This window comes from Lepus europaeus, chromosome 10 (genome assembly GCF_033115175.1).
Source record: "Lepus europaeus isolate LE1 chromosome 10, mLepTim1.pri, whole genome shotgun sequence".
Taxonomy (NCBI): domain Eukaryota; kingdom Metazoa; phylum Chordata; class Mammalia; order Lagomorpha; family Leporidae; genus Lepus; species Lepus europaeus.
The window spans coordinates 67,991,025-68,018,116 of NC_084836.1; the positions used below are offsets into that span (position 1 = coordinate 67,991,025).

A 27,092-nucleotide genomic window follows, 5' to 3' on the forward strand; every position below is an offset into this window, starting at 1 on the left:
GGGCGTGTCCACAGCCATGGCCAGGGACCCGGGAAGGTGAGGGGCTGCAGCCACGGGCCAGCATCCCCAGGCCTGGTCCTGCCCTGGTAATCTGTTCCCCATGTGATGAGCAGGGCAGGAAGACGGGCTCAGAGATGTGGTCCCTGATCTGACGCAGCCAAGCCCAGTTCTCGCGGGCAGCTTGGCCCAGTGCAACTTTGGAGATTCCTCTGTGCTTTTCTGAGACCGGCTATGACGTCCCTGGACCCGTCCTCCTAGGGACCAGGGGTCCTGCCGATGGGGTGGAGGAGAGGAAGGCGCCCTGCCTGGTTCAGGTGGGAGCTGGAACAGCCTCCACCTCCAGCCCCAAGAGCTCCCTGGCCCAACACAAGGACATGGAGTGGGCAGTGAACGGTCCACTCGGGGCATTAGGAGAGCTGAGTGCCCCCTGCTGCCCGGCCTGCACGTTTAGGGCGAGAGCCACCCACTACCACCACCACCATCACCCAGCTGAGATAGCTTTTTGCTGCCTAGGGAAGAAACGGAACGTGGGCCTCGCTCAGCAAGAGGTGACCAGTCCAGCTTCCAGCTGCGGCTCCATAGCCAGGAGACTCAGCAAGCTCTCCAGGCCTGGGTTGGGCTGGACAGAGAGACAGAGACCCCACCACCACCACCACCTTGCAGACCTAACAGGCTTCGAGATATCTCAACCACACGGAGCCAGGTTGTTCAAAGTGTAGAGCTAGCCGAAGGCACTGGCGTGGCACTGGCTCTTGAATTTCCCATCCCTGTCACCCCACCCAGCCTCATTTGCACCAATACAGGCGTGATTCCCAGGAGCCCAGCCGCGAAGGACTTACCTGTCCTTGGTTCATCTGTAGGGGGCGTGGGAGGTACGGGGGTGGCAGGATTTTATTTAAGGGGCAAGGTTGCACCTGTTTGCCAAGGCGGCCTTCCAAGCTGAGGAGCAGATGGACTGATGAAGACACCCAAATTAGCAGCACGAGGAAGGGGCTCACCCAAGGCTGCACAGTTCCCTCGATGCAGCCCCCAGAGAGACCCAACCCAGCCTGCCCGGAGGGTGTGGACAACTGAATCCAGATTCAAGAGCTGGAGAAACCACATCAGACAGTGGACAGATTGAAATTCCCACCAAGAACCTCACCCAGCCACGGGAGGGTGGAACGTTCTTTCCTTGCACTATGGAACAAATCAGACGCCACCCAACCACCCGCTGCCGCCCAAGCCCAGTGGAGTGTAAGCAAAGCAGCTGAACAAGCAGACAGCTGCTGTGGCCCAGCCTCCGCTCCTAAGAGGGAGGCCAGATCTGGCGGGGGAGAGGGGAGGGTACACAGAGTGCCCTGGCTGGACGAAGGGGTTGTAAGAAATCCAGAGACTCAGGTGGGCACCAGCAGAGCCCTGAGCACTGGCCATGGGAGTCCCATGCATGAGGGAGGTGGGGGAGAAAGCCTGGAAGCAGCCCCCCAAAAGGAGCAGGAATCCTCCCTCCTCCCCGCAGGGGGTGGGGGAGGCAGCCACAGAAGCAGTGGGTGAGGGACAGCTGGAGACACAGGAGCAGAAGTTCAATAGTAGCTTCTCAGGGGTGCACACCGGCACACGAGGAGGGGTTCTTCTAGATGGCCTTCAGGGACACCAGTGACATGGGCGTCTGCAGGGGCCTCCCAGAATCCAAGGCCTCATGATGCATCCAAAGCAAGAGCCTCCCAGGACAGGGCGCAGGAGCCCAAGGCCCTGGCTCCCGGCAAGTGTGAGCTCGAAGAAGCCACGTATTCCCTTTGCACATCCCGTCCTTCCTGGATAAAATGAAGGTGAATGACAACAGCAGCCCTCTCAGGCCTGTCGAGATCGTTGTGGCCACATCTGGGGAAGGACCTTGACATTGCCATACCCTGCACAGGTACTCAGCCTGAGCTGTGTGGGGTGGGGAGGGGGGTCATGCCTACCCTCCCTAGTGCTGGCTCAGGAGAGCTGTGTTCCCTGAGGCTCTTGGGGGCTGGAGATGGCGGGGGAGCAGGCCTGGGGATGAGCCATAGGGAGGCCCAGCCGGTGCACACCATGCCCTGTCTCTGCAGCCCCTTGTCTGGGAGCATAGGGTACAGTGGGGGGTGGTGGCCTCTCCATGGGTGGTGGTGGCTACAGCAGTGGCGGTGGGAGCGGCAGCTTTGGAAGCAGAAAGGCACCCGCACTGGTGGGCTTTGTCCCCTCCCTGAGGGTCATGTTGCGCAGCCCCTCCCAGGGAGCAGAGGCAGGACAGCGGGGAACAGGGAGAAGGGCAGGCAGAGAGGGGTAGTGGTTTCCCCATTTCATCTAAAGAGTTCTAAGCCCCTCCCCACCACCTGGCATGAGTTCAAGACCAAGGTGGCTTCCGAAGGTAAGCAGTGACTGTCTTGGGAGCGATTGCCACGAAGACGGCTCACCGCCTTGGAACGAGGCAACCCCTCCCAGACGGCAGCTGCCCGACGCTTGCCTGCTTCCTGTAGCAGCTGCTGTAAAGTGTCCCAAGCTGTCTGGGTCATGTCTGAGTCTGTGTCCCGTCTCACGTTCCGGGTGGGCAGCCTTGCACGGGTGGGCTCTGGGAGCAGGTGCTTGTGGCCCACGGTGAGTCGGCTGAACCACCCCATTTCTGCTCTCAGGCTGTGGTCCTGGCCACCACGGTGCCCACCCTCTGGCCTGGACACCATTGGGGTGCTCTTCTGTGTCTGGAGAGCCCGAGGGAACGTCATCCTCAAGGGTCTGCCTACAATTTCATTCCCGCCTACAGCACCAATTTGCTGTCTGTCTGGCTGGCTGTCTCAGCCTCACCCTCGCCATTAACCCAGTTTCCCACGCGCGCCTGTGGGACGCTCACCCAAGGCCGAGCAATAAGCCACAGGACCCCCACACACATACACACACACCCTCCATCCCCACCATCACCCAGAGGGTCCTCATAACACTCATCCCCTCCCCCACTGCTCCGGGCACCAAGGTCAAGACTACGGAAAAAGGGAGCCATGTACAATGGCACGTAGAGGCGTCTGGAGTTGCAGCCTCCTGATCTCCAGGGGCTGGGGACCAGGGACAGAGAGCGTGCAGGCAGCGGATGCCTGATTCCTAACCCAGGCTTCTCTGCCATGGAGCAGCACAGCACAGACACGTCCCAGGTCTGGAACTGAACCCCGGCATGTCCCCCTGTGAGCGACCTGCCAACACAGCTTCTCACTGCCCTTATCTGCCCATCGGGAGGCTGTCCTAAGAATTGCATGGACTCAGTGGCCACTCGAAGAATGTCACCCCTCTTAGGATGATTAGCTTGATTCTGCCTGGAAGGCAAAGTGGTGTCAGCCCCCCACCCCCCGCCATCCCCTGGGATGCTTTCCCCGGCAGGACTGGTAAAAAGAGGTGTTGGGGGGGAGCCTCTGGACATCTCCAAGGGGCTGTGTATGATGCCCGGCTGCTGGGCAGAAAGGTGGAATCCCAGACCCACCTGAGGGCAGCCACTGTCGCCAGGGATGTCCTGGAACAGGGCAGACTCCAGCTGCTCCAAGGATGCTCAGGGTGGAATGGGAGGCAGGGAAGAGAACTGGGGACATGGAACCCCAGACCTAAGGGCCCAGAGCATGTTGGGGGGAATCGTCTTTTCCTCTCTTCTCCTGCAGAAAAGGGCTCTCTTTGGGAGTCGCCTGCACTGCTCTTGGACCCACGGACCTTAGACAGAAGCCTCCGTTCCCCAGGGCCTGTTCACGCTCAAGGACCTGTCTGCTACCAGGCGGCGTCTCCCACCCCGAAAGCCTCCGTCCCTGGAAATGTCTTGGAAAAGACGTGGAGACAGCCCTGGGGCAATGGAGCAGCCATGAGTGCATCTAATTTGCGCCCCATTGCCCCCAGCCAGCCAGGGGGCTCTGAGTCACTGCGCTCCTTCCTCTCCTGTGAAATCCCTAGAAGCTTGACTGTCCCTGTCCTCCAGGCTGAGCCCCTGGGGTGGGGGCACACCCTGTCTGGCCGCCCCAATCTTCAGAGCCCCCCAGCCCCGATCCTCAGTTCCTCCTCCATGCTCCGAGCTCCCCTAATTACCCACCTTGCTCCTTGGCAGCTGCCAATGGCCCAAGCTCATAAACCTCATTTAATGGTGATTTGGGGTTTGACCCAGCTCAACCCTCCACTCCGTTCCCAGATAAAAGGGGGCAAGCCGAGCCCTGACTCCATCCTTTCTGCTCTCGCTCTCCCCTCCAGAGCCACATCTCTCCTCTCCTGCTATGTCTTGCCGTTCCATCCAGCTGGGCTCCAGATGCGGCAGCCGGGGCTTTAGCTCCTGCTCAGCCATCGTGCCCCGGCTGGTCACTCACTACGCAGTGAGCAGCGGCTCGTGCCGGTACGGGGGTACCGGGGGTCTCCGCACCCTGTGCTACCCCAGCTCACGGAGCCTGTGCAATGTGGGCTTCGGGAGGCCCCGGGTGGCCTCCAGGTGTGGTCTGCCTGCCTTCGGGTACCGAACGGGAGGCCCCTGCGGGTCTCCTGCCTCCATTGCCCCTGTCACCATCAACGAGAACCTGCTGGTGCCGCTGGCGCTGAAAATCGACCCGACCGTGCAGAAGGTGAAGAGGGATGAGAAGGAGCAGATCAAGGGCCTCAACAACCGCTTTGCTTCCTTCATCAACAAGGTGAGGGGCCTGGGGCAGGCGGGAGGCGGGCTCCCAGGTCTGGCCAGGATTCTGGAGAGAGACGAACAAGAGAGACGCTAGTCCCTCTGCCAGTCCCCGGTGACAGCTGGTTAAACCAGCCCCAGAACCGTGCATTTCTGCTTCCCAGTCCTTTTTCAAATACGTCCTCTCTCTCTCTCTCTCTCTCTGCATCCTGTCTGACCACATTACCAAGGCTGCCTGAGGTTAGACCGCGAGAGGGACTTCCCAGCCCTACCGGGAGGAATGCCCAACAGGCAAGGCCATGCCCGACCTGATGAGGCTGGGTGACCGAGCTGGGTGGACCCTGTGGGCCTGAAGGGCTTGTGACCCCAGACTTTGCCACCAAGTAGGGCTGAGGTCAGACAAGAGTGGGGCACTCAGAGCTGGTAGCACCCGGTGGCCCTCACCAAGGTCTTGTAGGTGTCAGCTCCAGAGTCATAGCTGTGTGGGCAAGGAAGGGCATAGGCCTGGCTTGTCATCCCTTGGCTACCCAGGCGGGGGACAGGGGATGGGTACACACCCAAGAGCTGCAGAAGGAACTTATTTAATCCCTTAGAGTTTTCTCGCTTTTTTTTTTTTTTTTTTTTTTTTTTGTTCTGGGATTCACTCTCCAAATGTCCACAAGAGCCAGGGCTGGGCTCAGGCCAGAGCCAGGAGCTCAGTGTAGGTGTTCCAGGTAGACAGCAAGTTTAAGCCATGCTTGCTGTCTGGGAACGTCTGTGTTAGCAGGAAGCCGAAGCCAGGATCCAGAGGCAGGATTAGAACCTGGGCACTCTGATGGGAGATGGAGGCCTTTTAACCACTAAGCCAGACGCCAGCTCCCAGAATGTTCCAAGTTGAAGTTCTGGTTATAAACACCTTCCAGCCACTTGGGCCTGTTCTCCAGCTGTACTGTGTCAAGAATGACCACCGTGGTGGTGTTCCTTCCTCTGCAGTGTTGGGGAGGGGGGAACCCCAGATAGGGACTAGAGACCACGCCTCCATTTTCCCGGGACTAGCTAGGGGCCATGGGGGACTCACCCCCTGCCCCTAGTCTCCATTTCCAAAGCAGAGAGAGTGAGGAGGTGGGCCAGCTGCCGCCCCCATCACTGTACCCCTGGGGAAAGAGGGGGTCCCAGGATAAAGTCCTGGATCCCTTCCCCCAAGGGGTCCCGGGCTGCCGGGCATCACACAAGCTGGCGCTGGGGTGGAGGTTCGCAGAGCGCTCACCCAGCACACTGGGGCCAGTCTACACAGAGCCCAAGCAGTGCTAGGGTGGCACTGTGTTGGGAGGGAGGGCAGCCACTCATTCCACGGCCCTCCTCACGCACGGCCCCCGCGCTGCGCCCCCCACCCCCTACCCTACAGGTGCGCTTCCTGGAGCAGAAGAACAAGCTGCTGGAGACCAAGTGGAACTTCATGCAGCAACAGAGGTGCTGCCAGAACAACATCCAGCCCCTCTTCGACGCCTACATCAACAGCCTGCGCAGGCAGCTGGACGCCGTGTCCGGGGAGCGCGGGCGGCTGGAGGCGGAGCTCTGCAGCTTCCAGGACACGCTGGAGGCCTACAAGAAAAAGTGAGCCAGCCGCACAAGGCAGCTGGGCCTCGGCCACTCTGTCCGTGAAGTGGCAGGGCCGGGGAGGGGGAGGTGGAAGCGGGATCGCTGGCTGGTGTCAGGACGGTTGCTGGGAGCGGGCGGGCAGAGCAATTGGCAGCGGTGCGTTCGCACTGGGCCCCTGCCCCAGGCAAACCCTCTGGGACCTGGCAGCCATCTTGATCTCCCTGCTGTCAGCCCTCTCTCGGGGAAACGCACTTTCTCCTGTCTGGTTTGGAGCCCCAGGGCTCAGCTCCCAGCCACCACCTGCTGGTTCTGCCTTTGCGCCCATCAGTACCTGTGCACAGCCTGGCCCACTTTCTATCTCCCAAACAGACCCCAGGCCTCTCCCCTCCCAGCTGCACCCCTGCCATCCCTTCTGCCTGGTCAGCCCTGTCTCAGCTTTGCTCTGCACCCCCCACTCCCCAGGGCTGGGGAAGAACCTGTCCTCCACCCTGCCACCCCTGTCCCCTGAGGACAAACCCCAGGCCTGAGCAGGTGTTGTTGCTAAGCACGGGTCAGCGCAGAGCCTGCTGGGAAGGAGTGTCCATGCTTGCAAGGGGCTGAGGCCCAGATCGGCGGCCTCCGTGCTTAGGCATCCGGGACCAGGGTCTGTCATGGTTGAGGCTTGAGGGAGACACATTTCCAACAGGGAGACACATGCAAATATATTGAGAGCAACGGATCACGGGGAGGCGGGTCCGTGGAGTGGAGCCTTGTCGGGGTGTAGATGCCAGAGGCTGTATTGGGAGGTGGGATGCTCTGGGGCAGGACTGCCGCTCTCCTCATCCTGGGGCAGATGAGGCACGGAGAGGCCGAGTCGCTTACCCAGCACGTGGCACAGCCAGGCAGCGGGGCCCCGAGCCCAGTGCCAAGAGCATGCAGAGCAGCTCTGGGAAGGAGAGAGAGGTGGACATCAGAGCGGGGCGAGCACTGGGCTGTGGTCGCTCGCCAAGCCCTGCACGCTGAGTCCCTGTGCCTTTCGGGGAGCAGTGGCAAGTGGGCTAGGGAGCTCATGGGGAGGGGGGAGGCATGGCGGAAGCTACACAGCCGGCCACCTCTGGGACAGGCTGTAATTGCTACCTCTGCAACCAGCCCACTGCAGCGGGGGAGGCTCGGGGACTGCAGGCAGTCTCACCTGGCAGAGTGGGCGGGGCTCCAGAAGTGGGCCAGGATGGGACTGGCCTGCAGGGGGACTTACCGGGGCTGACTCATCGTGGGCCAGGCTCCTGGGGGCTGCAGGGGACAGGAGGAGTAGGAGGGGAGGAGGTAAAGTTGGAGAAGCCGCTGGGGGAGACTTGGTAATAACCACATGCCCTGAGCCGGGGAGCTGGGGGCTGCCCAGACTCCGTGGGGCATCCACGTGGGGACAGGCAGCGTGGTCCCGAGCCTGACCCACGGCAACCCGCTCCCTGTCCTCCTGCCAGGTATGAAGAGGAGGTCTCCCTGCGGGCCAGTATTGAGAATGAGTTTGTCACCCTGAAGAAGGTGAGAGTGGCCACCCAGGCTGGCGGGGCAGAGGGAGGACCCCCAGCCCAGGGCAGGGCCCACGAGTGTCCCCGACCCCCTCACCCCACTGAAGGATCTCTGGCTCCTCCAATTCCTGTGCCAGCCGCCCCTCCCCCTTCCCCCACCCAGAAAAGGAAGGCCAGCCTCCAGTGCCCCCTTGCAAGGGGCTGGGGATTGGCCTGGCCTCGGGTCCACCACTGCCCACGTAGCTGGAGACGTGGCTAGTGCCGCATCGCAGAGCAGAAACCCTGAGTCAGACCCCCCACACACACACACAGGGGTGCCTGGGGAGGGGGGTTGGTGGTGCTCGGAGAGGGTAGGGGGTAGCCTGCGACCCTGGCGCAGCCCCGCCCAGGCCATGCTCCTCTTTCTGCCCCACTGCAGGAGGTAGACACTGTCTTCCTGGTGAAGGCTGATCTGGAGACCAACCTGGAGGCCCTCGTGCAGGAAATCAACTTCCTGAAAAACTTGCACGAGGAGGTACATGTCGTCTGCCACCTGCTCGCCCTGGGGTCCTGCGGGGGCTGTGGGGGCAGGGAGAGCAGTGGGCAGGGGCGCGTCCACCTGGCACGCACGCGTCAGGCCAAGCAGGTGCAGCCATCTGCATGGGATTCCCGGAAGTCCGACTGTCCAGGCCTCTGGCTTTTGGGCACCCCTGAGAAAGCCCCTCCTCTCCCCCGAGACTCGGGGTCATTGGAATAGTCCCAGGCCCCCTTCCTCCTGCCCCTCGCCCCCTTGGTGAGCTCACATCTCCTCCCCCGGTGCCCCTCCCCCAGGAGATCCAGCTGCTGCAGTCTCAAATTTCTGAGACCTCGGTCATCGTGAAGATGGACAACAGCCGGGACCTGGATGTAAATGACATCATTACCGAGATCAAGTCCCAGTATGATGACATCGTGAGCCACAGCAAGGCCGAGGCTGAGGCCTGGTACCAGTCCCGGGTGAGGACCTGGGGGCCGCGGGGCTCGGGCAGAAGGGGACCTCAGGGGCAAGAGGAAACCAGGTGGAAGTGGTTGCGGAGCTAATGAGGGCCACACCAGAGCCAGGGAACCCCATAAACCCTAGCGCCTCTCCCTCCTGCCAGGCCCCAGGAGGGCCCCCTACCCCCCGCCCAAGACGGCCCAGGCCTGTGATCAGGTGCCCGGCCGTGTTTACCTGAGACTCTCTGCGGGCAGCGTTCAGTAAACACCAGCGGTGCTGGCACAGAGGACCACGTGGGCGGGGGCTGGCAGCGTGGGGATGTTACGCACGGTGGAGAGAAACAGTGATTAAGGCAGCCCCAGACTCGGTAATTAGGGCTTTGCTGGGAGGCCAGCGGATGCCCCTGGGGGCAACTCCGATGGATGACTGTCATCTCAGCCGCCCCTGCCCGGACCGTGCAATTGTTGTCAGTGCGAGCAGCTGCTCACGGCCTCACATTCAGCTGCTTCCTCCGCTTCCGTCCTGTGCCACCCACAGTCCCAGAGCAGGAGGGACAACAGGGAGCCAAGCAGATGGCCAAGCAATGCCCCCAAGCCATGCTCTGCCTGTTTTCACAGCCAGTTCTTACTTTCTCCGTGGTAACCAGAAATACAAAGATAACCTGCCTAGGCTGACGTGGGGACCCAGGGTCCCCCCCACTTTCCATTCCACCACCTTGAACGTGCACCTGCCCGCTCAAGGTGCCTCTCGTCCCAAGACAGCTGCAGGAGCTGCGGGAGCCTCACAGGTTCCCACCAGGCAGGAAGAAGGAGAACAGAGAGGGAGCTGTCGGAGAAGCCCGCCCAGCAATGGCCACAGACACTGTGCTGAGACCGAGCTCATGGCTCGGCTCCCTGTTGGGAAAGAAGAGCGGGTATCTCTCGGGCAACTGCAGGCTTCCCCACAGGAACCAAGTCACACAATAGCCAGGACCTGCTTCTGGGCTCCCCTCTCTTGTGTCCTGATGTCTGCCCAAAGTGCTCCCAAACGCAATCAGAAAAGTGGCTCCTCTTCAGCAAGCTGCGTGCGCAGTCTGCACCGACTGTCCGTGCAGATGTTGCATTCAGAGCGCAAAGATTCGGTGGTGCTGGTCCGAGGCGGGAGTTTGGTGGTTTTGAGGGAGAAACAAGCAAAATCACTCTTCTTGACGGGCAGGCACGGTCTGACCTCAAGTCCATGGCCTGGGCACAGAAACCTCTGCAGAGAGTCCTCGGGACACTCCAGGTTCTGGGGCAGAGAAGAAAGCAGCAGGTGCAAGGGGTAGGGGAATGTGGAGAACCTCACCGGCCTGCAAAGCTCCGGCTGGGCCAGTGAGGTGGGAGCAAGGAGCGACCCTCACGCAGACCCCAAACTAGAGGAGATTTGGAACAGAGACCGGGAGCAGAGCAGGTGCATGGGAATCAGCGCGCCCGGGCGGCCACCAGAGGGCGGCAGAGCGAGGGCGCGGGGCAAAGCCCCCCACCCCCGGGGACGGGGGCTGACCTCTCTGCCCCGCACACAGTACGAGGAGATGCGGCTGACGGCCGGAAACCACTTCAACAACCTCCGTAGCCTCAAGAATGAGATCCTGGAGTTGAACAGGGTAATCCAACAGCTGCAGCAAGAGGTAGAGAACACCAAATCGCAGGTGAGGCCCGGAGGTGGGGGCGGGGGAGTGGGCGGGGCCTGAGGCGGCAGGAGCCCAGCCCCGGGGCTGGCCGGCCCACCCGGATGGGGTGGGGAGGGGGCGTGGTCCAGGTCCCCCTGCAGCGCCGTTGAAGAGGGAATGCACGCGCCTGTGCTGTCTTGCCATAGAGGACGCGAGCGCTTCCCACAACAGAGCTGACCCACAGAGCAGCCGGGTCCCCAGGTGGGCAGGGGCCGCGGCACAGCGAGATAAGCCTCTGCCTGGGAGCATCCCGCATCAGAGCGCCTGGTTCTGACCCAGCTTCCTGTTAAATACCCCCTGGGAGTCAGCAGAGGACGGCCCAAGGGCATGGGCCCCCATCACCCACATGGGAGATCTGCATGCAGTTCCAAGCTCCCAGCTTCAACCTGGGCCGGCCCTGGCTGTTGCAGGCATTTGGGAAGTGAACCAGGGGAAAGAATCTCTCTCTCTCTCTCTCTCTCTCTCTCTCTCTCACTCTCTGCCTTTCAAGTAGATGAAAATAGAAATTATTTTAAAAAGAAAGACACTTTACCATATGCAGTATAAAAAGATGTCTCCCATTAAGACTCCAATACTCCATGATCCCAAAATTCGAGATGACTTGGGGTCGTTGTTAAAACCAAACCCATTCTACACTGCTAGGCAAGTGGGGACCTGCCAAGCCCTCCAAACGCATTGGCTCCAAAGAAAGCACATCTAAGAGGAGAGTCTCAGATCTCCTTGAGTTGTTGTGGGTAGAAAACTGGTCCCACCTGTTGAAGGAACCGGCTATCACAACCCACAGCAAACCTGAACTCAGCCTACACCACCCCAACGTTGTCCCCGGCCTTCTCAGAGCCAGGCTCGGGGCTCCTGGGGCTCTGGTGACAACTCTCTCTGTGTCATTCCCGCAGCGTGCCAAGCTGGAGGAGGCCGTGGCCCAGGCGGAGCAGCAGGGCGAAGGGGCCCTGAATGACGCCAGGGGCAAGCTGGCGGGGCTGGAGGCCGCCCTGCAGAAGGCCAAGCAGGACATGGCGTGCCTGGTCAAGGAGTACCAGGAGGTGATGAACTCCAAGCTGGGCCTGGACATCGAGATCGCCACCTACCGCCGCCTGCTGGAGGGCGAGGAGAACAGGTGAGCCTCAGGGGAGGAGACCCGGTCAAGGGCAGGCATGTGTGTGTGTGTGTGTGTGTCCAGCCCTGCAGTCATCAAAAATGCAAAGCAGCACAGGGTCTGCAACCTCTTCCTGCATTTGTTTATTTGAAAGTCAGAGTTACAGAGAGAGTGGGAAAGACAAGAGAGACAGAGGGAGGTCTTCCATCTGCTGGTTCACTTGCCAGTTGCCAGCAACGGCCAAGGTTGGGCCAGGAGGAAGCCAGGAGCCAGGAGCTTCTTCCAGGTCTCTCACATGGATGGCAGGGGCCCAAGCACTTGGGCCATCTTCTGCTGCATTCCCAGGCCATTAGCAGGGAGCTGGGTGGGAAACATAGCAGCCCAGACTCGAACCGGTGTCCATATGGGATGCCAGCCTCTTGCCGCAGGCATGCGCAGTGTGGTCTCTGATGCCTTCTTTCCCCTTATTCCCAGGCTGTGCGAAGGCATTGGACCTGTGAACATCTGTAAGTAGACGGATCACGTACCCAGGGCCCCAGGTTGGGCGCAGGGGCAGTCGCTCAACACACAGGACCCCTCCAAGGAAACCTGGAGCCTCCCCCTCCACGCAGGGAGAGCTCTGCCTGCCTCCCACAGAGCGGGGGGGGGGGGGGGGGGGCGTGTCCCTGGAGGGGTGTGGCAACAGGGGCGTGGTCTGGGGCCACTGCCTCAGCACCAAGCAGGGTGGGCTCTGAGCCTGCATTCCTGCCCTGCAGCCGTGAGCAGCTCCAAGGGCGCCATCCTGTATGAGCCGTGCGTGGAGAGCACGCCCCTGCTGAGGACCGACTACTGCTCCGGGGGCACCAGCATCCTGAAAAGCGGTGGGAGCTGCAGCGTCGTGGGCACCGGGAAACTCTACATCCCCTGCGAGCCCCAGGGGCTCCGGAGCTGTGGGAGCAGGCAGGGCTCCAGCCGCAAGTGTTAGCACTGCCCCCAGAGACCCAGGGGACAGCACCCCAGCCCAGCCCCCACCCTCCCACCCCCCGCTGTCACCTCTCCCACAGGGCTGAAGACAAGCACTTTCCAAAGCCCCACTTCCTGTACTGACCCTAGGCGGCCCCAGAATTCCTGCTGGGTGATGAGCTGCCATCCTCATCTCCAAGATCGCTTTCACTTAGCTGTGTGCTCACTCCAAGCTGGCCTAGGGTGGGGGAGGGGATGCAGAGAGAGAGAGAGAGAGAGGACGCAGGCTTCCAGCCCCCAGAGAATGGCTGCAGCCCTCAAGCAAAGGGCCCTTTGCATTCTGGACTGTCCCATGGAAGCTGCTCCACAAAGCCGGACTCCTCTTCGTCACACCCCAGGCTCCTCACCTGCCTTGCTCTGGCTCTCATGCGCACTGCAGAAAAATGAACTTGTCTCAACACGCACCAGAATCCCACACCATACCGCAAGTGTCAACAGGAGACGGCCCAGATCCCATGCTGGGTTCTAAAGCCCGGTGCTTGGCAAAGTCATAGCACAGACAACCCAGCGATGCACACGGGGCCGTGGCTTCCCTTGCTGTGGTGTGTTGAGCTCCAGGTGTGAAACAAGTCATGCCCGTCGGCAGGTGATGGCAAGGAAGCGCCTGGAACAAAGGACCAGGGGACACGGAGTGTTGACCAGACAGACTGACCATCCCCAGCTGACCCCGGCTCAGTAGGATCAAGCCCCACCCCCACCCCACCCCGTTCTGTACACAGCTGCCTACTTTCTGCTCCTTTACCTTGACTGTCTGTTGGGAACTGCAGGCTCAGCCGCTCTGGCTCTGGACTGGGAGAGGGAGGAGGAGGTGCTGGGCTGACCCCACCTCCCAAGAGCCCCTCTTCCTGCGCTCCACCCACCTGGGATCCAAGATCTCCGCCCTGAGCCTCTGGGCCTTTCTCTTCTCAATAAACTGACTCAGTTGCACATGATTGAGATGTAATTTTTTACCCTGCTCTGTTGTGAGTGTGGTAAGGCTGAGGGGGGCCCTATGAGCTGCCTTTGGGGACTGGAGGCTTGGGAATGACTGCGAAGGCTGTGATACGAGCAGAAAAGGTACTTAGTGAATGATGTAACGCAGCCTGTGCAATAGATAAGACGCCATGCAAACCACACTGAGAACCTGCGCGTCACACCCACCAGTTTGCCAGTCGCTTGCTGTGTTAGGGACCGCGTGCCTGGGGCAGGCGTCTGGCGCAGCACTTGAGACTCGTCTCGCATCGCGTAGCCGAGTGTTTGGGATCGAGTCCCAGCTCCACTTCCCAGTCCAGCTGCTGGCTAATGCAGACCCTGGAGGTAGCAGTAATGGCTCAAGTCAAGTTGGGTCCCTGCCACCACATAAAAGACTGGATTAAGTTCCCTGCTCCTGGGCCCAGTGCTGAGGTGTAACAGTTAAAGCTGCTGCCTGCAGTGCCGGCATATTATATGGGCGCCAGTTCAAGTCCCGGCTGCTCCACTTCCGATCCAGCTCTCTGCTCTGGCCATTGCTGGCAACTGGCGAGTGAACCAGCAGATGGAAGACCTCTCCCTATCTCTCTCTCTCTCTCTGTCTCTCCTTCTCTCTCTGTGTAACTCTGACTTTCAAATAAATAAATAAATCTAAAAAAAAAAAAGAAGTTCCCTGCTCCTGACTTGGGCTGCCCAAGCCCTGGTTATTTCAGGCATTTGTAAAATAAACCAGAGGATGAAAGACCCTCTCTCTCCTCTCTCTCTCTCTTTCTTTCTCTATTTCTCTCTCTCTCTCTCTCTCTCTCTCTCTCTCTCTCTCTTGTTCTTGCTGTTTTTCCGCCTCTCTCTGTTACTCTACCTTTCAAATACATAAATAAATCTTCTAGGGGCTGGCGCTGTGGTGCAGTGGGTTAAAGCCCTGGCCTGAAGCAGCAGCATCCCATATGGGTGCCGGTTTGAGACCCGGCTGCTCCTCTTCTGATCCAGCTCTCTGCTATGGCCTGGGAAAGCAGTAGAAGATGGCCCAAGTCCTTGGGCCCCTGCACCCACATGGGAGACCCGGAAGAAGCTCCTGGCTCCTGGCTTCAGATCAGCACAGCTCCGGCCATTGCAGACAACTGGGGAGTGAACCAGCAGATGGAAGACTCTCTCTCTCTCTCTCTCTCTCTCTCTCTCTCTCTCTGCCTCTTCTTCTCTTTCTGTGTAACTCTGACTTTCAAATAAACAAATAAATATTTAAAAATACATAAATATTAAAAAAAAGAAACAGACCTGGAGATGACATTTGGTGGCAGCATGGCAGCAATTCCATCCCTGCCACCTCAGTGACCGCTGAACTCCTGGGGGCCCCCTGCACCCAGCAGCCCTCACCCTGGGAGCTGGGGTGCATCTGCCCTCCCCCAGGGCCCTCACAAGCCCTGCCCCAGGAGCTGAGCTTGGCTCGGGTTGCAAAGATGCCTGAGCTGCCTCTGTGCCCAGCAGGGATTCCAGACCTCATGGGGACTCAGAGGAGGAGGAAGGGGGGGGGGGAGGCAGAGGGGGAGGGGCAGCAACACGGAGAGAGGGCCAAGAGTGATTTCTGGAAAGGGAGTCAGAGAGAAACTGGCAGAGAGGGGAGCAGGAACAGAGCCTGCAAAGAAACCCAGAGCTGCAGACTCGCCGGCAGCAAATTCAAAAGGAGTCACTCATTCACTTATTTTATAAAAATTTACTTATTTGTTTGAGAGACAGAGAAAACAAAGAGAGAGAGAGAAGACGCTCCCATCTTCCTGCTCGCTTTCTTTCTTTCTTCCTTCCTTTCTTTCTTTCTTTTTAACATTTCTTTATATTTGAAAGGCAGAGTTACACAGAGAGGAGAGGCAGGGGCAGAGAGAGAGGTCTTCCATCCGCTGGTTCACTCCCCAGTTGTCTGCAAAGGTTGGAGCTGCGCCAATCTGAAGCCAGGAGCCAGGAGCTTCTTCCGGGTCTCCCATTTGGGTGCAGGGGCCCAAGGACTTAGGCCATCTTCTACTGCTTTCCCAGGCCATAGCAGAGAGCTGGATTGGAAGAGGAGCAGCCGGGACTTCAACTGGTGCCCATATGGGATGCCGGCGCTTCAGGCCAGGGCTTTAACCCACTGCACCACAGCGCCGGCCCCACTCCATATACATTTATCAAGCACCTGCAGTGAGTCAGGGGCTGGGCCGCCTTAGTCACTGTTGTGCCAGCCCCTCTCAGGCAGGCACGGGAGACGTGGTACCCAGGGCCCATGCTCAGGAGTGCCCAATGGAACACCACCGTGGTGCAAAACAGCCCGGGAGTGCATCACAGCACCAAACAGAGTCAGCAGATTATCCAGCGAGGCCACACCCATGAGTGGTAAAAACACCAGTCCACACAAACACCTGCCCCTGAAGATTCACAGCAACATTTTCTGTTGTAGCCATACATGCAAATAACCTGCATATCCATCAAGAATTTTTTTTAATGGGTAAAGTAGATGTGCTAAAATTATCCGTGCAGGGAAATGGTATTTGGCTTTTTGAAAAGGAGTGGAGCAGCATAACTGCTGCAACTTGAGCGCCCGTGAGAACGGGACGTGCAGTGAAGGCACTCAGCCGTGGAGACCACGCACTGAGCCACCCCGGGACCCGGCAAGGCCCGGAGCGGAAGCTGCCGCAGTAGGCAGAGATGGGGGCATGTCCACCTGGAGGGGGTAGGGAATCCCTGGGAGTCGTGTGGGGGTCCTAGCTAGGGGTTTCTCTTCCAAGCGCTGAAAAAGACCCTCAAAAAGAGGCCATACTGATGCTTGTACCTGTTGGTGGCTACGCTAAAAACCCCAGGACTGGGCATTCGGAAGGAGCAGAGTGTGTGCTGATACGAATCATAGCTCTGCAGGGCTGCTTAGAAACACGAGAGTGTGGGGGTTAAGCTAGCTGCCGCCTGCGATGCCTGTGTCCCCTATCGGAGCACCGATTTCTGTCCCACTGCTCTGCTTCTGATCCAGCTTCCAGCTAATGCTCCTGGGAAGGCAGCAGAAGATGGCCCAGGTGCTTGGGTCCCTGCATCCATGTGGGAGACCTGGATGGAGCTCCTGGTTTCTTACTTTGCCCTGGCCCAGCCCCAGCTGCTGCAACCATTTGGGGAGTGAACCAGCAGATGGATAAGTCTCTCTCTTCTCTCTCTCTCTCTCTCTCTCTCTCTCTCTGCTGTCACTCTGCTTTTCAAATAAATAAAAATAAACCTTTAAAAAACTAAACATATGGGGTTCTGGCCCAAGCCTATACCTCACAGAGACTCCAGACTTGGAACATGAAATTTCAGCAGCCAAGAGCAGAAGGCTTTGGGGCCAGAGCTGCAGTTCCTGCCCAGGTCTCTGGAAGTGGCCCCGCCACCTCCCAGAGGATCTGACTCCTGGTGGCCAGCAAGATGGCCAGAACCTTTCTCCTCCCAGGGGCCCTTCCCTCTCCCAAGACCCCTCCCCAGGTGCTCTCTGCTTCTGCCCTTCCACCCAGCCACACCTGCAGCCCTAGTGCCCCTCCCCCCTCAATGGTGCCACCAGCCACCTGTGACAACAGAGTGCCCATGAGATGGGGGCTTGGGTTGGGGGCCACGGCCTCAGAAATGCCCCCTGTGAGCAGGGGAAGGGAGTCGGAGTTGCCTCATGTGGTAGAGGAGAGAGGGCTGCCCCTGCTCCCCACACCCAGTGGGGGCTCGCAGAAGCCACCTGAGCTACACTCCCCCCAGGAGCAGCTGTCTTGCTCTGGGTCAGTTGACAGCGAGAGCACCTGGGGGAAGGGGGAGGAAGGGTGCTGCACTCTCTGGAGGAGCCAGCGATTGGGGGAGGGGGGGCAGGTGAGGGTGGTCTCAGCCACCCGGCCCGTCCTGGCTCCCTCTGCAGGGGACTCCCCAGCTCCCTTTGCTGGCAGGAACAGGTCTTAGCATGAAATCTCCCCAGCCGATGCCTCCCTCCCGCACCCACTCATCCCCAGGCAGGACAGCAGCTCCGAGCGAAGCTTCCCTCCTCATCTACTTCCCACACACACAGCCACAGTGTGCTCAGGATTCCTGAAACAAACCAAGCCTGGGCCAGCCGGGACAGGGCCAGGCCAGGGAAGCCCTCCCTCCCCAGCCCACAGGTAGTGTCGGCATGAGCCAGGCGCCAGCATGAACAAACGCCACGGAGGCCCTGGGGCTGGACACAGAGGCCCTGGGGCTGCACTCAGCCCGCAGGTGGCTGGGACTACACCTCAGCTGATTGATGATGAAGGTGAAGAGTCACCAGGGCAACTCCCGCTGTCTCCATCGGCCGCCCCCCTAAACAATGGCTGAAGGGCTGGAACCGCCAAGCCAAATAAGGCCTTGGAACTGTCAGGGCTGGTGGTGACAGCTCACCCCGGAACAGGGTTCTGCTTGACTGGCCCTGATTACCCCACTCCCTGGGCTGCGTCAGGGGTGGAGAGCGACTTGGGGGATGGCGCAGCCTGGCTGGCGGGGTAACCAACAGTGCCTCAGCCACTGCGGTGGGCAGGAGGTGGGGTGTGGGGACAGCACGGGGGTGGGCCACACAGAAGCGAAGGGGAAGCAGGGGTGGTCACAGCTTTCACAGGAGGACTCTGAGGCTGGGAGAGGCTGGGAGCTCCCCCCAACCCACTCCACCCCCGCCACAAGCCCGTGGTACCCCGGGAGGACTGGGCGGCATCTGAGTCCCTGAGTCTGATGGCTGCGTTATTTAGAATGGCCAGAGCAGGTGCACCTGCTCGGCCGCAGCGGCGTCGGTCACTTCCGATTTCTCTGCGGGCACCCAGAGCAGAGCCCTGCACCCACCCTGCCCTCCTCTGTCCAAAGCCACCCTGCGGGAGGGTGGCAAGAGCAGGACTCAGCCCAGGCCCCTGTGACACCAAAGTCTGTGTCAAGTCTTCTGTCCGTGATGACGCCGCACCCCTCCCTCCCTCTGCCTGCACAGGGGGGTCTTCTGCGCCCCTTTCTGATCTCCTGGAACCCCGCGCCTGGATCCCAAGAGATCAGAGCTGGAGGGCAAAGTGGCCCGGCTCCCCTGGGCCTCCTAATTGTGGTCCATTTCAGAGCCTGGAGACTTCGCTTCCTGAAATCTATGCAAAATCGGATGTCCTGGCTCCCTGCTCCTTGTTCCTGTGTGGTGTCTGCGTTCACACAGCACGCGTATCACCAGCCCCTTCTCTACCAAGTCCAGGCCACAGCCTGAGGACAGAACCCAACAGGGCTACCAGCTGGAGCTCAGGCTGCAGCCGGGGCAGGGAGGTGACAGCAGGTGACTCCAGGCGGAAGAGGACCTCAGGCGGGGATACTTGCTAAGAGGTGATGGCAGTGGGGGAAAAGGACAGGGAGATCATGGGCCAGGGAGCTCTGAGCAGAGATGAGAAGGCGACATAGAAACCCACACCCGGAGAAGAGCACAGAACTGCCATATAGGGATTTGGGGCAGGGAGTGGGGTGGGCTGGGGCGGGGAGGTTCCCAGCAGAGAAGACAGCAAACGGGGGAATGTCCGAGGCAGAGTCCCCTGCCTGGCGGGTGGACAAGCAAGGGGGGCACAGCGGCTGCAGCAGATTGGGCAGTGGCCCGGGGGGACGGGAAGGAGGTTGGGGGGGGCAAGGCACACTCTGTAGGAGCGGGAGTGGGAGGGGCCGGGAAACAGCTGGCCGGGCCCCATCGGGGCCATGCAGGCAGTAGTGGGCGTGGCAAGAAGTGGTTGGAACCTGGATATATGTTGATGGTAGGGTTTGCCGATGGGTCAGTTGTGGGACATGGAGGATGACCCCAGAGTCGTCGGCATGCAAGTGGAGCGGCGTGGTGTCTGGAAACCCAGAGAAGACCAGAGGGAAGGGAAAGGGTGTGGCGAGCCACACGTCGTATGCCTCTGAACAAGGACTCCCTTGTTACTGTCTTCTGCTTCTCCCAGGACGCACAGCTGATGACCATGTCTCCAGAAAACAAGTTTGAGGTGCCGGTCTGGCATCCAGATGGAGACGTGGAGACGTGGATGAGCATCCGTGTGAGGGGTGCAGGGAAGGCCTGGCGGGGGGGGGGCAGGCCTTAGTGGTGACTGATGGATAGAGAGTGCTTACATCATGAGTCCGTATGGTATCACAAGGGCGTGAGCCTGTCGGCCCGGTCCCGCCCACGGCACGCAGCCCCCTCCAAGTGCAATCCCACACAGCCCAGCAAGTCTCCAGAACGGAGACAAATGTAAGTTTCTCCCAAGCACAGGACAGGTGGGAGGAAGCACAGGTCACACAGCACCAGAGCCTGACTCTGGTCCGGAAACAGCTGCCCCACTGACGACAGTTGACAAAGCCGTGGGGCTTTTCATTTCCTGTGCAGATGCCTCTTGCTTGGTGTCTCTCTTCCAATGAGAATGATGCTTTGACAATTCAGCGACCCTGCGTGGGCGGGACCGTCATTCAGTCCCATGGTGCCCCGGGGCAGGGGGCTCCACATCACGTGATCAGCTTGTCCCACAGGTAACACGATAGCACAGTCTGGGTAGGCTTGGACCTCAGATCACTCCCCAAAAGTGCTGAGTGGTGGAAGTCCTCAGGATGCACCTTCCTCCATCACCAGGGAGGGTGGGGGGCATCTCTTTGGCCTCTGTACTCTCAGTACCAGGAGCTCAAATCAGAGGGGTGTCTACACCAGCCCCACTGAGCGTCACTCTAGATGCAACTCTTGTGTCAACAGCCAGAGCAGGTCTTGGAGGACAGAAAGTCTTCCTGTCTGTATCATTTCCCACCTGGAGCTGGGCAGATCTTTTCTCTGCACTGTACACACATCCCCTTCCTGTCCTTAGGGGGGCAGGTGCACACCCCCACCAAGAGCATCTCACAGGAACTGTTACCATCCCTAACTTTCTGGTGGTTAGCAGTGAAAAAACCCCCATTGGGTTTATGGCCAAAGCCCATTTATGTCTCCATAATGGTAATTGTGGCGGACTTACAGGGCAAAAATAAGACTATAATGTTAATGTGTTTTTAATGTTTATAGCGTGGATGTTATAACTCTCATCCCCATGAGAATAGGTATGACGGGCATAGCTCATTGTTCTGGAAGTTATAGGCCCCGAGAGTTTCTGCTAACTACCACTACCCAAGCTCATAAATGCCTTTGAATGGCTTTTCTCATTTTTATGGGATCAACCCGCAGATCCCCATACACATAAAAGGGGTGAGAGGGACCCACTTGCCCCAGAGGGACCTCCCAACTCCAGCTCGCCCCACTACACAGCCAGTCTGTGGCTCTCTCCCAGGAAGCCACCATGTCTTGCTGTTCCTACCCAGTCAGCACCTGCCGCCGTGTGGCCAACTTCAGCTCTTACTCGGCCGTGACAGTGCGGAACCTGAGCCACTTCCGGGCCAGCTCGGTCTCCTGCAGAAGTGGGCCCGGCTTCCGGGCAGGCTCTGGCAGTCGGAGCGTGAACAACCTGGCATCCCGCGCACCCCGGGTAGCAGCTGTGGGCCCTCGTGGCATCCGCGCCGGAGCTGGCCTTGGTTTTGGCAACGGCAGCAGGGTGGGTCTGGGGTTCGGAGTTGGCAGCGGCCTTGGCCATGGCTTTGGAGGCCATGGGTTTGGCTACCGAGTCGGAGGACTCAGAGGCCAGGCAGCTCCATCTATCACAGCCGTGACTGTTAACCAGAGCCTGCTGAGCACCCTGAACCTGGAGATTGACCCCAGTGCCCAGCAGGTGAAGACGGATGAGAAGGAGCAAATCAAGATTCTCAACAACAAGTTTGCCTCCTTCATCGACAAGGTACCCATCCTTGCTGCGACTCTGGGTCTGAGACAGGGAGAGGCGAGAGGCACTGGGGCAGGGGAGTTCTTTTTTATTATTATTGTTTTTTAAAGATTTATTTATTTATTTGAAAGGCAGAGTTACAGACAGAGAGAATGAGAGAGAGAGAGGTCTTCCATCCGCAGGTTCACTCCCCAAATGGCTGCAATGATTGGGGATGAGCCAGCCCAACGCCAGGAGCCAGGAGCTTCTTCCAGGTCTCTCACTTGGGTGCAGTGGCCCAAGGGCTTGGGGCATCTTCTACTGCTTTCCCAAGTCATAACAGAGAGCTGGATCAGAAGTGGTGCAGCCAGGACTTGAACCGGCGCCCATATGTGATGCCACCGCCACAGGCCACAGCTTAGCCCGCTACGCCACAGCACTGGCCCCATGGATGATTTTCCCTTAGAAAGAAACAGCCTGTGTCTGGGGCACGGACCTTGACCCCAGCTCCTCCAGGTGTCTTCCAAGGACCCCGCGCTGGGCTTTCTGGCTTGTTCTGCTGTGCAGTGGGATAGGCTGAGGCTCTGGCCAACTGCTGGGGGGAGGTGGAGGGAGAGCACCCCGCCCCATATGAGGGCCCCCGAGGAACCAACACTTGCTATGTGATCCCTTAGGAACCAGAGGACCCTAGCCGGGGCTGGTGGCTATGGGTGTCCTTTGCAAGGTTTCTAAGGTGTCTGAGTCTGGGTGGCTTTCTCTTTTCAGGCTTAGGAAAGTAGAGAACAGAATTGAGTAATTTCTGCATTCTTAAAAAAAAAAAAATACAAAGAATCTATACTCCCCACAAAGGGTCTCAAGATGGGACCAAGTTGCCCCGATGGAGGGAGGTGACGGTGGGGAGGGTGGGGGTGGAGAGGAGCCAGTGGTGGTCGCCGAACTTCAGACTGGCACAGGGGAACAGCAACACGGCTCTCACGGGAACGCACCCCGCCTGCCCCGCACCACCTGCCTGCACGCACCTGGGACGCTCGGGCTGCCGGGGCGCGGAAGGCAGCCTCCACAAGCTGCAGCTCCTCCAACTCTGCACTGAGCGCGCGGGGAGGACGAGGACCCTTGCCCTCCCTTCCAGCTGTGCTGATGGAATATCAAGATCGGGGGTTGGTTCTCCCTCACCCCGCCCCGCTCTCCTCTCGGAAGCCCCGCCTCCCAGGCCCTGTCCCATCCCCATACTCACTTTCCTCTGCCTTTCACTCCCTGCCAGGTGATGGACAGCGCTCATCAATCATCTGCAAACTCCTGCTTAAGCATTTCAGTCTCTCCAACTTCCTCCTGCACCGGCTCACACTTTGCTTAGGGGGCGCAAGGGCAGCCGGTACCGAAGTGCTTTGGTGCAAAGCCTCCACGTGTGCCTGGGCACCAGAGGAGTCGCAGGGCTGCCCTTCCAGCTTCTGCAGAGACAGAGGACAGAACACAGTCCCCAGGCCGTCGGCGGGCACCGCGAGCCCTCCGGAGAACTTGGCGAGATGCCGGGTGACCACGCCGTGATCGGTCGCCATCTCTCTGCCCCTGCGGGTTTAGGTACAGTTCCTGGAGCAGCAGAATAAGCTCCTGGAGACCAAGTGGAGCCTCCTGCAAGAGCAGAGATGTGCCAGCAGCAACCTGGAGCCTCTCCTTGAGAACCACATCAGCAGCCTGCACAGGGAGCTGGACGGCCTCATCAGCGACCAGGCCCGGCTCCAAGCCGAGAGGAACCACACACAGAACATCCTGGAAGGCTTCAAGAGGAAGTGAGTGGTGTGTGCACTGCACAGGCCAAGGCCAGGCCCCCGGCCAGACCCAGAGCCACAGCCAGACTCAGACGAGAGAGCAGCCGGAAAGACCTGGCTTGAACATTGGTTGCAGTGCCCAGCCTGGGAGCAGCAGTGGGGACGGCACCCTGGGAAGGGGTGGAGGTGGGGGTGTGGGCGAGAGACTTGTGTATGCAATCCTGAGTGCAGCTGGGGGGGGGGGGTGCGGAGGGGCTTGAGAGGGTTGCTGGGGGCATTGGGAGAGGCCGGCTCTCTGATCAGTGTGAGAGCTCACCCTCTTCGCCCTGGTCACCCCAGGTATGAAGAGGAGGTGGGCTTCCGGGCCAATGCTGAGAATGAGTTCGTAGCTCTGAAGAAGGTAAAGGGAGGCAACAGGTGCCCAGCAGCTTCCCCAGACAGGCCATGTCCTCAAGACCCGCCCCCCATCCCACCCCACCCCACCCCCACCCGGGAATGCACCTGCTCGCCAGGCCACGGCAGGACCCCAAAGACCACACAGCAGGTTCTGATGTGGCCTTGGATTATTTAGGGTTGGGTCCCACGGGAGCAGCTCAGACAAGGTATCTTGGATTCTCTCATTTTTCCTTGCCACTAAAGCACTGGCCAGCGCCCAGCAGGCACGGGGGCAGTTCTCACGCTGCAGGGGGCATAGGGAAGCAAATCCACAGAGCCTCACTCCCACCCGATGACACCAGCACCATTCCCATCAGCCTGTTGTAGGGCTTGGCTCCCCGGGAATCGGCCTGCACCCCACACTCGGCTCCAGCGCCTCCCCCACCTGCATGGGAAAACTGAGCAGAACGTGGAGAGAGCGCATCTTCTCTCTCTCACGCAGGCTGTGGACGAGGCTTTCCTGGGGAAGTCGGACCTGGAGGCCAACGTGGATATCCTGACGCAGGAGCTGCACTTCCTAAGGGCACTGTTCGTGGAGGTATGGCCGGCTTCCTCCAGGCCCCCACCCCCCACCCCGCCCCCAGGAGCTGGGCTCTGAGCTGATGTGTTGCAAGCCACCATCCGAGTCCTGGTCTTCCCTCCCACTCAGACCGATGCATTCCCCATGGCGAGGTGCCTGCCGGGGCAGGAGCTAAGGGAGGCAGCTTCTCGGGGGCCTGACTCACGTCTGAGCAAACGCCTTTGTGGCCCAGCCAAAAACAGCTGGGTTCTAGGAATGTCCCTTCCAGGGAACGTTCTAGAAACGTCCATCCTCCAGGAGGCACTAACAAATCCTCATGTTTGACCTAATCAACCAGCTCCCTTCTGCTTTGTTCGTGACCTGTTGGGTCTCTTATGGCCCTGGCCAGGGCTGACCTGCAGCCCCCAGCGACCAGGCTGCCAAGCCCTTGGCCTTGCCCGCAGTTCCCAGCCCTTGGTTCTATTAGAGACCTGGGATACAGGTGTTAGTAGCTGATCATCTTCTAAAATCCGGCCAGATTGCGGGGGGCTATGGCCAGCACAACCACTGAGTGACCCCAAAAGGAGCTCCCGCCAGCCCCCACGAGGCCCCTGGGATTTTGATGGTCTCCTAATTGAGGCAGCTGTTGGGGAAACAGCCCCACATGTGGAACAAAAGTTCTGAAAGCAAGCACGCACTCTCTCGCTCTCACTCTCACTCTCGCTCTCCGCACTTGGCTTGGAGGCCTCTCTTTGCTCTGAGCCAGAGTGGGCAATGTTCTCTGCCCCTGACCCCACAACCCGGGGCCCCTGTAACGGAGCCCTGTCTGAGCCCCTCCGTGGTGCCGACACAGGAGAGCCAGCTGCTGCAGTCCCAAGGCTCAGAGACCTCGGTGGTGGTGAAGATGGACAACAGCCGGGACCTGAACCTTGACGGCATCATTGCTGAAGTCAAGGCCCAATATGAGGAGGTGGCCAGGCGCAGCCGGGCGGACGCCCAGGCCTGGTACCACACCAAGGTGGGCAGGAGGAGGCAGCCTCTGGGAGGGGCCTGGTGCAGGTCGAGGGCCCCAATTTAGTGGGGGCCTGGCCTTTGAACTCTACCCCCTCAGTACGAGGAGATGCGGGTGACAGCTGGCCAGCACCGGGACAACCTGCGCGTCACTCGCGACGAGATCAACGACCTGAGCCGGCTGAGACAGAGGCTGAAGGCAGAAGTGGAACACACCAAGGCACAGGTGTGCAAAGGAGGGTGAGGACCCAGAGGGAGGACAGGCAGGGCCCCACGTCTGCCGAGGTGAGGGTGACAGAAGCAGAGGAATGGCGGGATCAGTCTGGGAAGGCTTCCTGGAGGAAGCAAATATGGGGGAGGGCCAGCTTCCCATATAGGATAAGGCCTGCCTGGGGCCGACTCAGAGGCAGACAGAATAGGTTTGCTCTCGGGAACCCTAGGGTCTAGGGCAGCAGAAATTGGGCAGGGCAAAGTCAAGGGAAAATAGCAAAGCAATGCTGCGCTCCCCTGCCGGTGATGTCAAACTACAGGTCCCCGGGAAAGCAGCCTCCAGGAGCTCCCTCCAGGCGCCGCAGGAGGCTGTGTTCCCACCAACAGGGGGGCAGCGTCCATAGCGCCGCCACCCCAGGGGTCTCCAGGCACCTGCAAACTTTCCTCCCTGCAGCGTGCCAGGCTAGAAGCCACGCTGGCCGAGGCGGAGCAGCAGGGCGAGGCGGCCCTGAGCGATGCCGGCTGCAAGCTGGCCGAGCTGGAGGCCGCCCTGCAGCGGGCCAAGCAGGACCTGGCCCGGCAGCTGCGCGAGTACCATGAGCTCATGAACGCCAAGCTGGGCCTGGACCTCGAGATCGCCACCTACCGGCGGCTGCTGGAAGGCGAGGAGCACAGGTGAGCGCGTAGGGCCTGGGAGCAGGGCAGGAGGGGTGGGCGGCTGCCCGGGAGACGGCCAGCGTCAGGGAGGGCGCCAGGCCAAGAAGGGCTGACCCGAGCCTCTCCCAGAGGTGGCAGTGCCTCTATGCAGCAGAACTGCTCGTAATTGCTGGTGCGTGCACCGGCTGGCCAGATCTGCAGGCGGTTTTTGCCTGGTTAGTTCGTTTGTTACGCTCATCAATATAAGAATACATTTCCTCAAGTATTTCAATGTGGTCATTTTGGGGGTAGAGTGGAGGAATATGTCATTTTTCAAAGCTCGGTGGTCTTGGGTACAGCTAGGGGGTGCAACCACTGGGCCCTGGGCTACCCAAAAAGAAGCCCTATTTGAAAGCACTGAGTCCTCTCTCTCTCTGCAGGATCTGTGAAGGTGTCGGACCAGTGAACATATGTGAGTGACCTGAGGCATTCCCCCTTCACACACTTGCGTAATTTCAGGGAAATTTCAGCTTGGGAGTCCGGGGACTTCCACGATGGCCAGAATGACCACAGCCATCAGGAGAGCAAGGACCCTCCGGCCCCTTAGCTCAGGTCCTAGGTCATGCCCAGAGTGAGGCGTGCACGAAGGTGCAAAGGCCACCACGTGGCAGAGTGCCCTGGGAGACAGCGTCCACTTGGGGACAGCAGGCAACGAATGATCGTGCGACTCAGACTTGAGCAAGGCTGGGGTGGTGGGAAGGGGTCTGGTGAGAAGGCAGGATGTAAGGAGAGCGCCCCTAGATTAGCCGAATTCAAGCTCTGGCATGGGGTGGGCATGTCCGGCGCGGACCGGGGTGGGGGTGGGGTACAACAGATCAGAGCCTCCTGGAGGTCAGAGGGGACTGATGAGGAGTTCGTGCTGGGCCTGGGGCTTCCTGGACACAGCAGAGACTAGCCCGTGGCCTTTTGGGGGCTCCTGCCCCGGGTCGCACGGGCAATCAGGTTCACACAACCCAGCCCGCTTGCACTTGATCCAGGAGGCAGCATTGGAGGCTTCCGACAAGCTGAAAGTGGAGGTTTGCTTTGGGTGGAGGCCTGGTCTCTGAGCCGCGCAGACAAGAGGCGGGACAGCAGGCACCACATCCTGGCATCAACCTGCTTTCTGGTTTTTATCCCGCAGCCGTGAGCAGCTCCCGGGGCGGCCTGCTGTGCGGGCCTGAGTCCTCGGTGGCCAGCTCCACCCCCACCCGCGGCGGGGTCACCTTCTCAGGCAGTAGCGGTGTCCACACCACCACGGGCATGGCCTCTGCCCCCAGCGGCCCCTGTCCCCTGGCCACCGAGGGCGGCTTTAGCAGCCACAGCTCCAGTGTCCACTTTGCATCCACCACCACCTCCCACCGGACCAAATACTAA

At 59.9% G+C, this 27,092-nt stretch overlaps 2 protein-coding genes across 2 annotated transcripts; both read left to right on the forward strand.

Annotated features, from left to right (window-relative positions):
* The first annotated feature begins 4,235 nt into the window (after positions 1 to 4,235).
* KRT82 (keratin 82) lies at positions 4,236 to 11,470 on the forward strand. The gene is made up of 7 exons (XM_062202189.1): positions 4,236 to 4,640; positions 6,009 to 6,217; positions 7,663 to 7,723; positions 8,129 to 8,224; positions 8,521 to 8,685; positions 10,206 to 10,331; positions 11,246 to 11,470. The coding sequence occupies exons 1-7, from the start codon at positions 4,236 to 4,238 to the stop codon at positions 11,468 to 11,470; spliced, it is 1,287 nt and encodes a 428-aa protein (XP_062058173.1).
* A 9,196-nt stretch (positions 11,471 to 20,666) lies between these two features.
* KRT84 (keratin 84) lies at positions 20,667 to 27,092 on the forward strand. Its single transcript, XM_062202190.1, has 9 exons — positions 20,667 to 21,158; positions 22,701 to 22,909; positions 23,228 to 23,288; positions 23,766 to 23,861; positions 24,676 to 24,840; positions 24,934 to 25,059; positions 25,498 to 25,718; positions 26,120 to 26,151; positions 26,860 to 27,092. Exons 1-9 carry the CDS (start codon positions 20,667 to 20,669, stop codon positions 27,090 to 27,092), a joined length of 1,635 nt encoding a protein of 544 aa, XP_062058174.1.

Bases quoted from the DNA above. Each gene is read 5' to 3' on its own strand.
- KRT82 (XM_062202189.1), top strand. From the start codon at position 4,236: ATGTCTTGCCGTTCCATCCAGCTGGGCTCCAGATGCGGCAGCCGGGGC. The intron at 8,686-10,205 runs GTGAGGACCTGG...CCCCGCACACAG, and splicing joins AGGCCTGGTACCAGTCCCGG to TACGAGGAGATGCGGCTGAC. The intron at 10,332-11,245 runs GTGAGGCCCGGA...TCATTCCCGCAG, and splicing joins TAGAGAACACCAAATCGCAG to CGTGCCAAGCTGGAGGAGGC.
- KRT84 (XM_062202190.1), top strand. From the start codon at position 20,667: ATGTCTTGCTGTTCCTACCCAGTCAGCACCTGCCGCCGTGTGGCCAAC. The intron at 22,910-23,227 runs GTGAGTGGTGTG...TGGTCACCCCAG, and splicing joins CTGGAAGGCTTCAAGAGGAA to GTATGAAGAGGAGGTGGGCT. The intron at 23,289-23,765 runs GTAAAGGGAGGC...TCTCTCACGCAG, and splicing joins AGTTCGTAGCTCTGAAGAAG to GCTGTGGACGAGGCTTTCCT.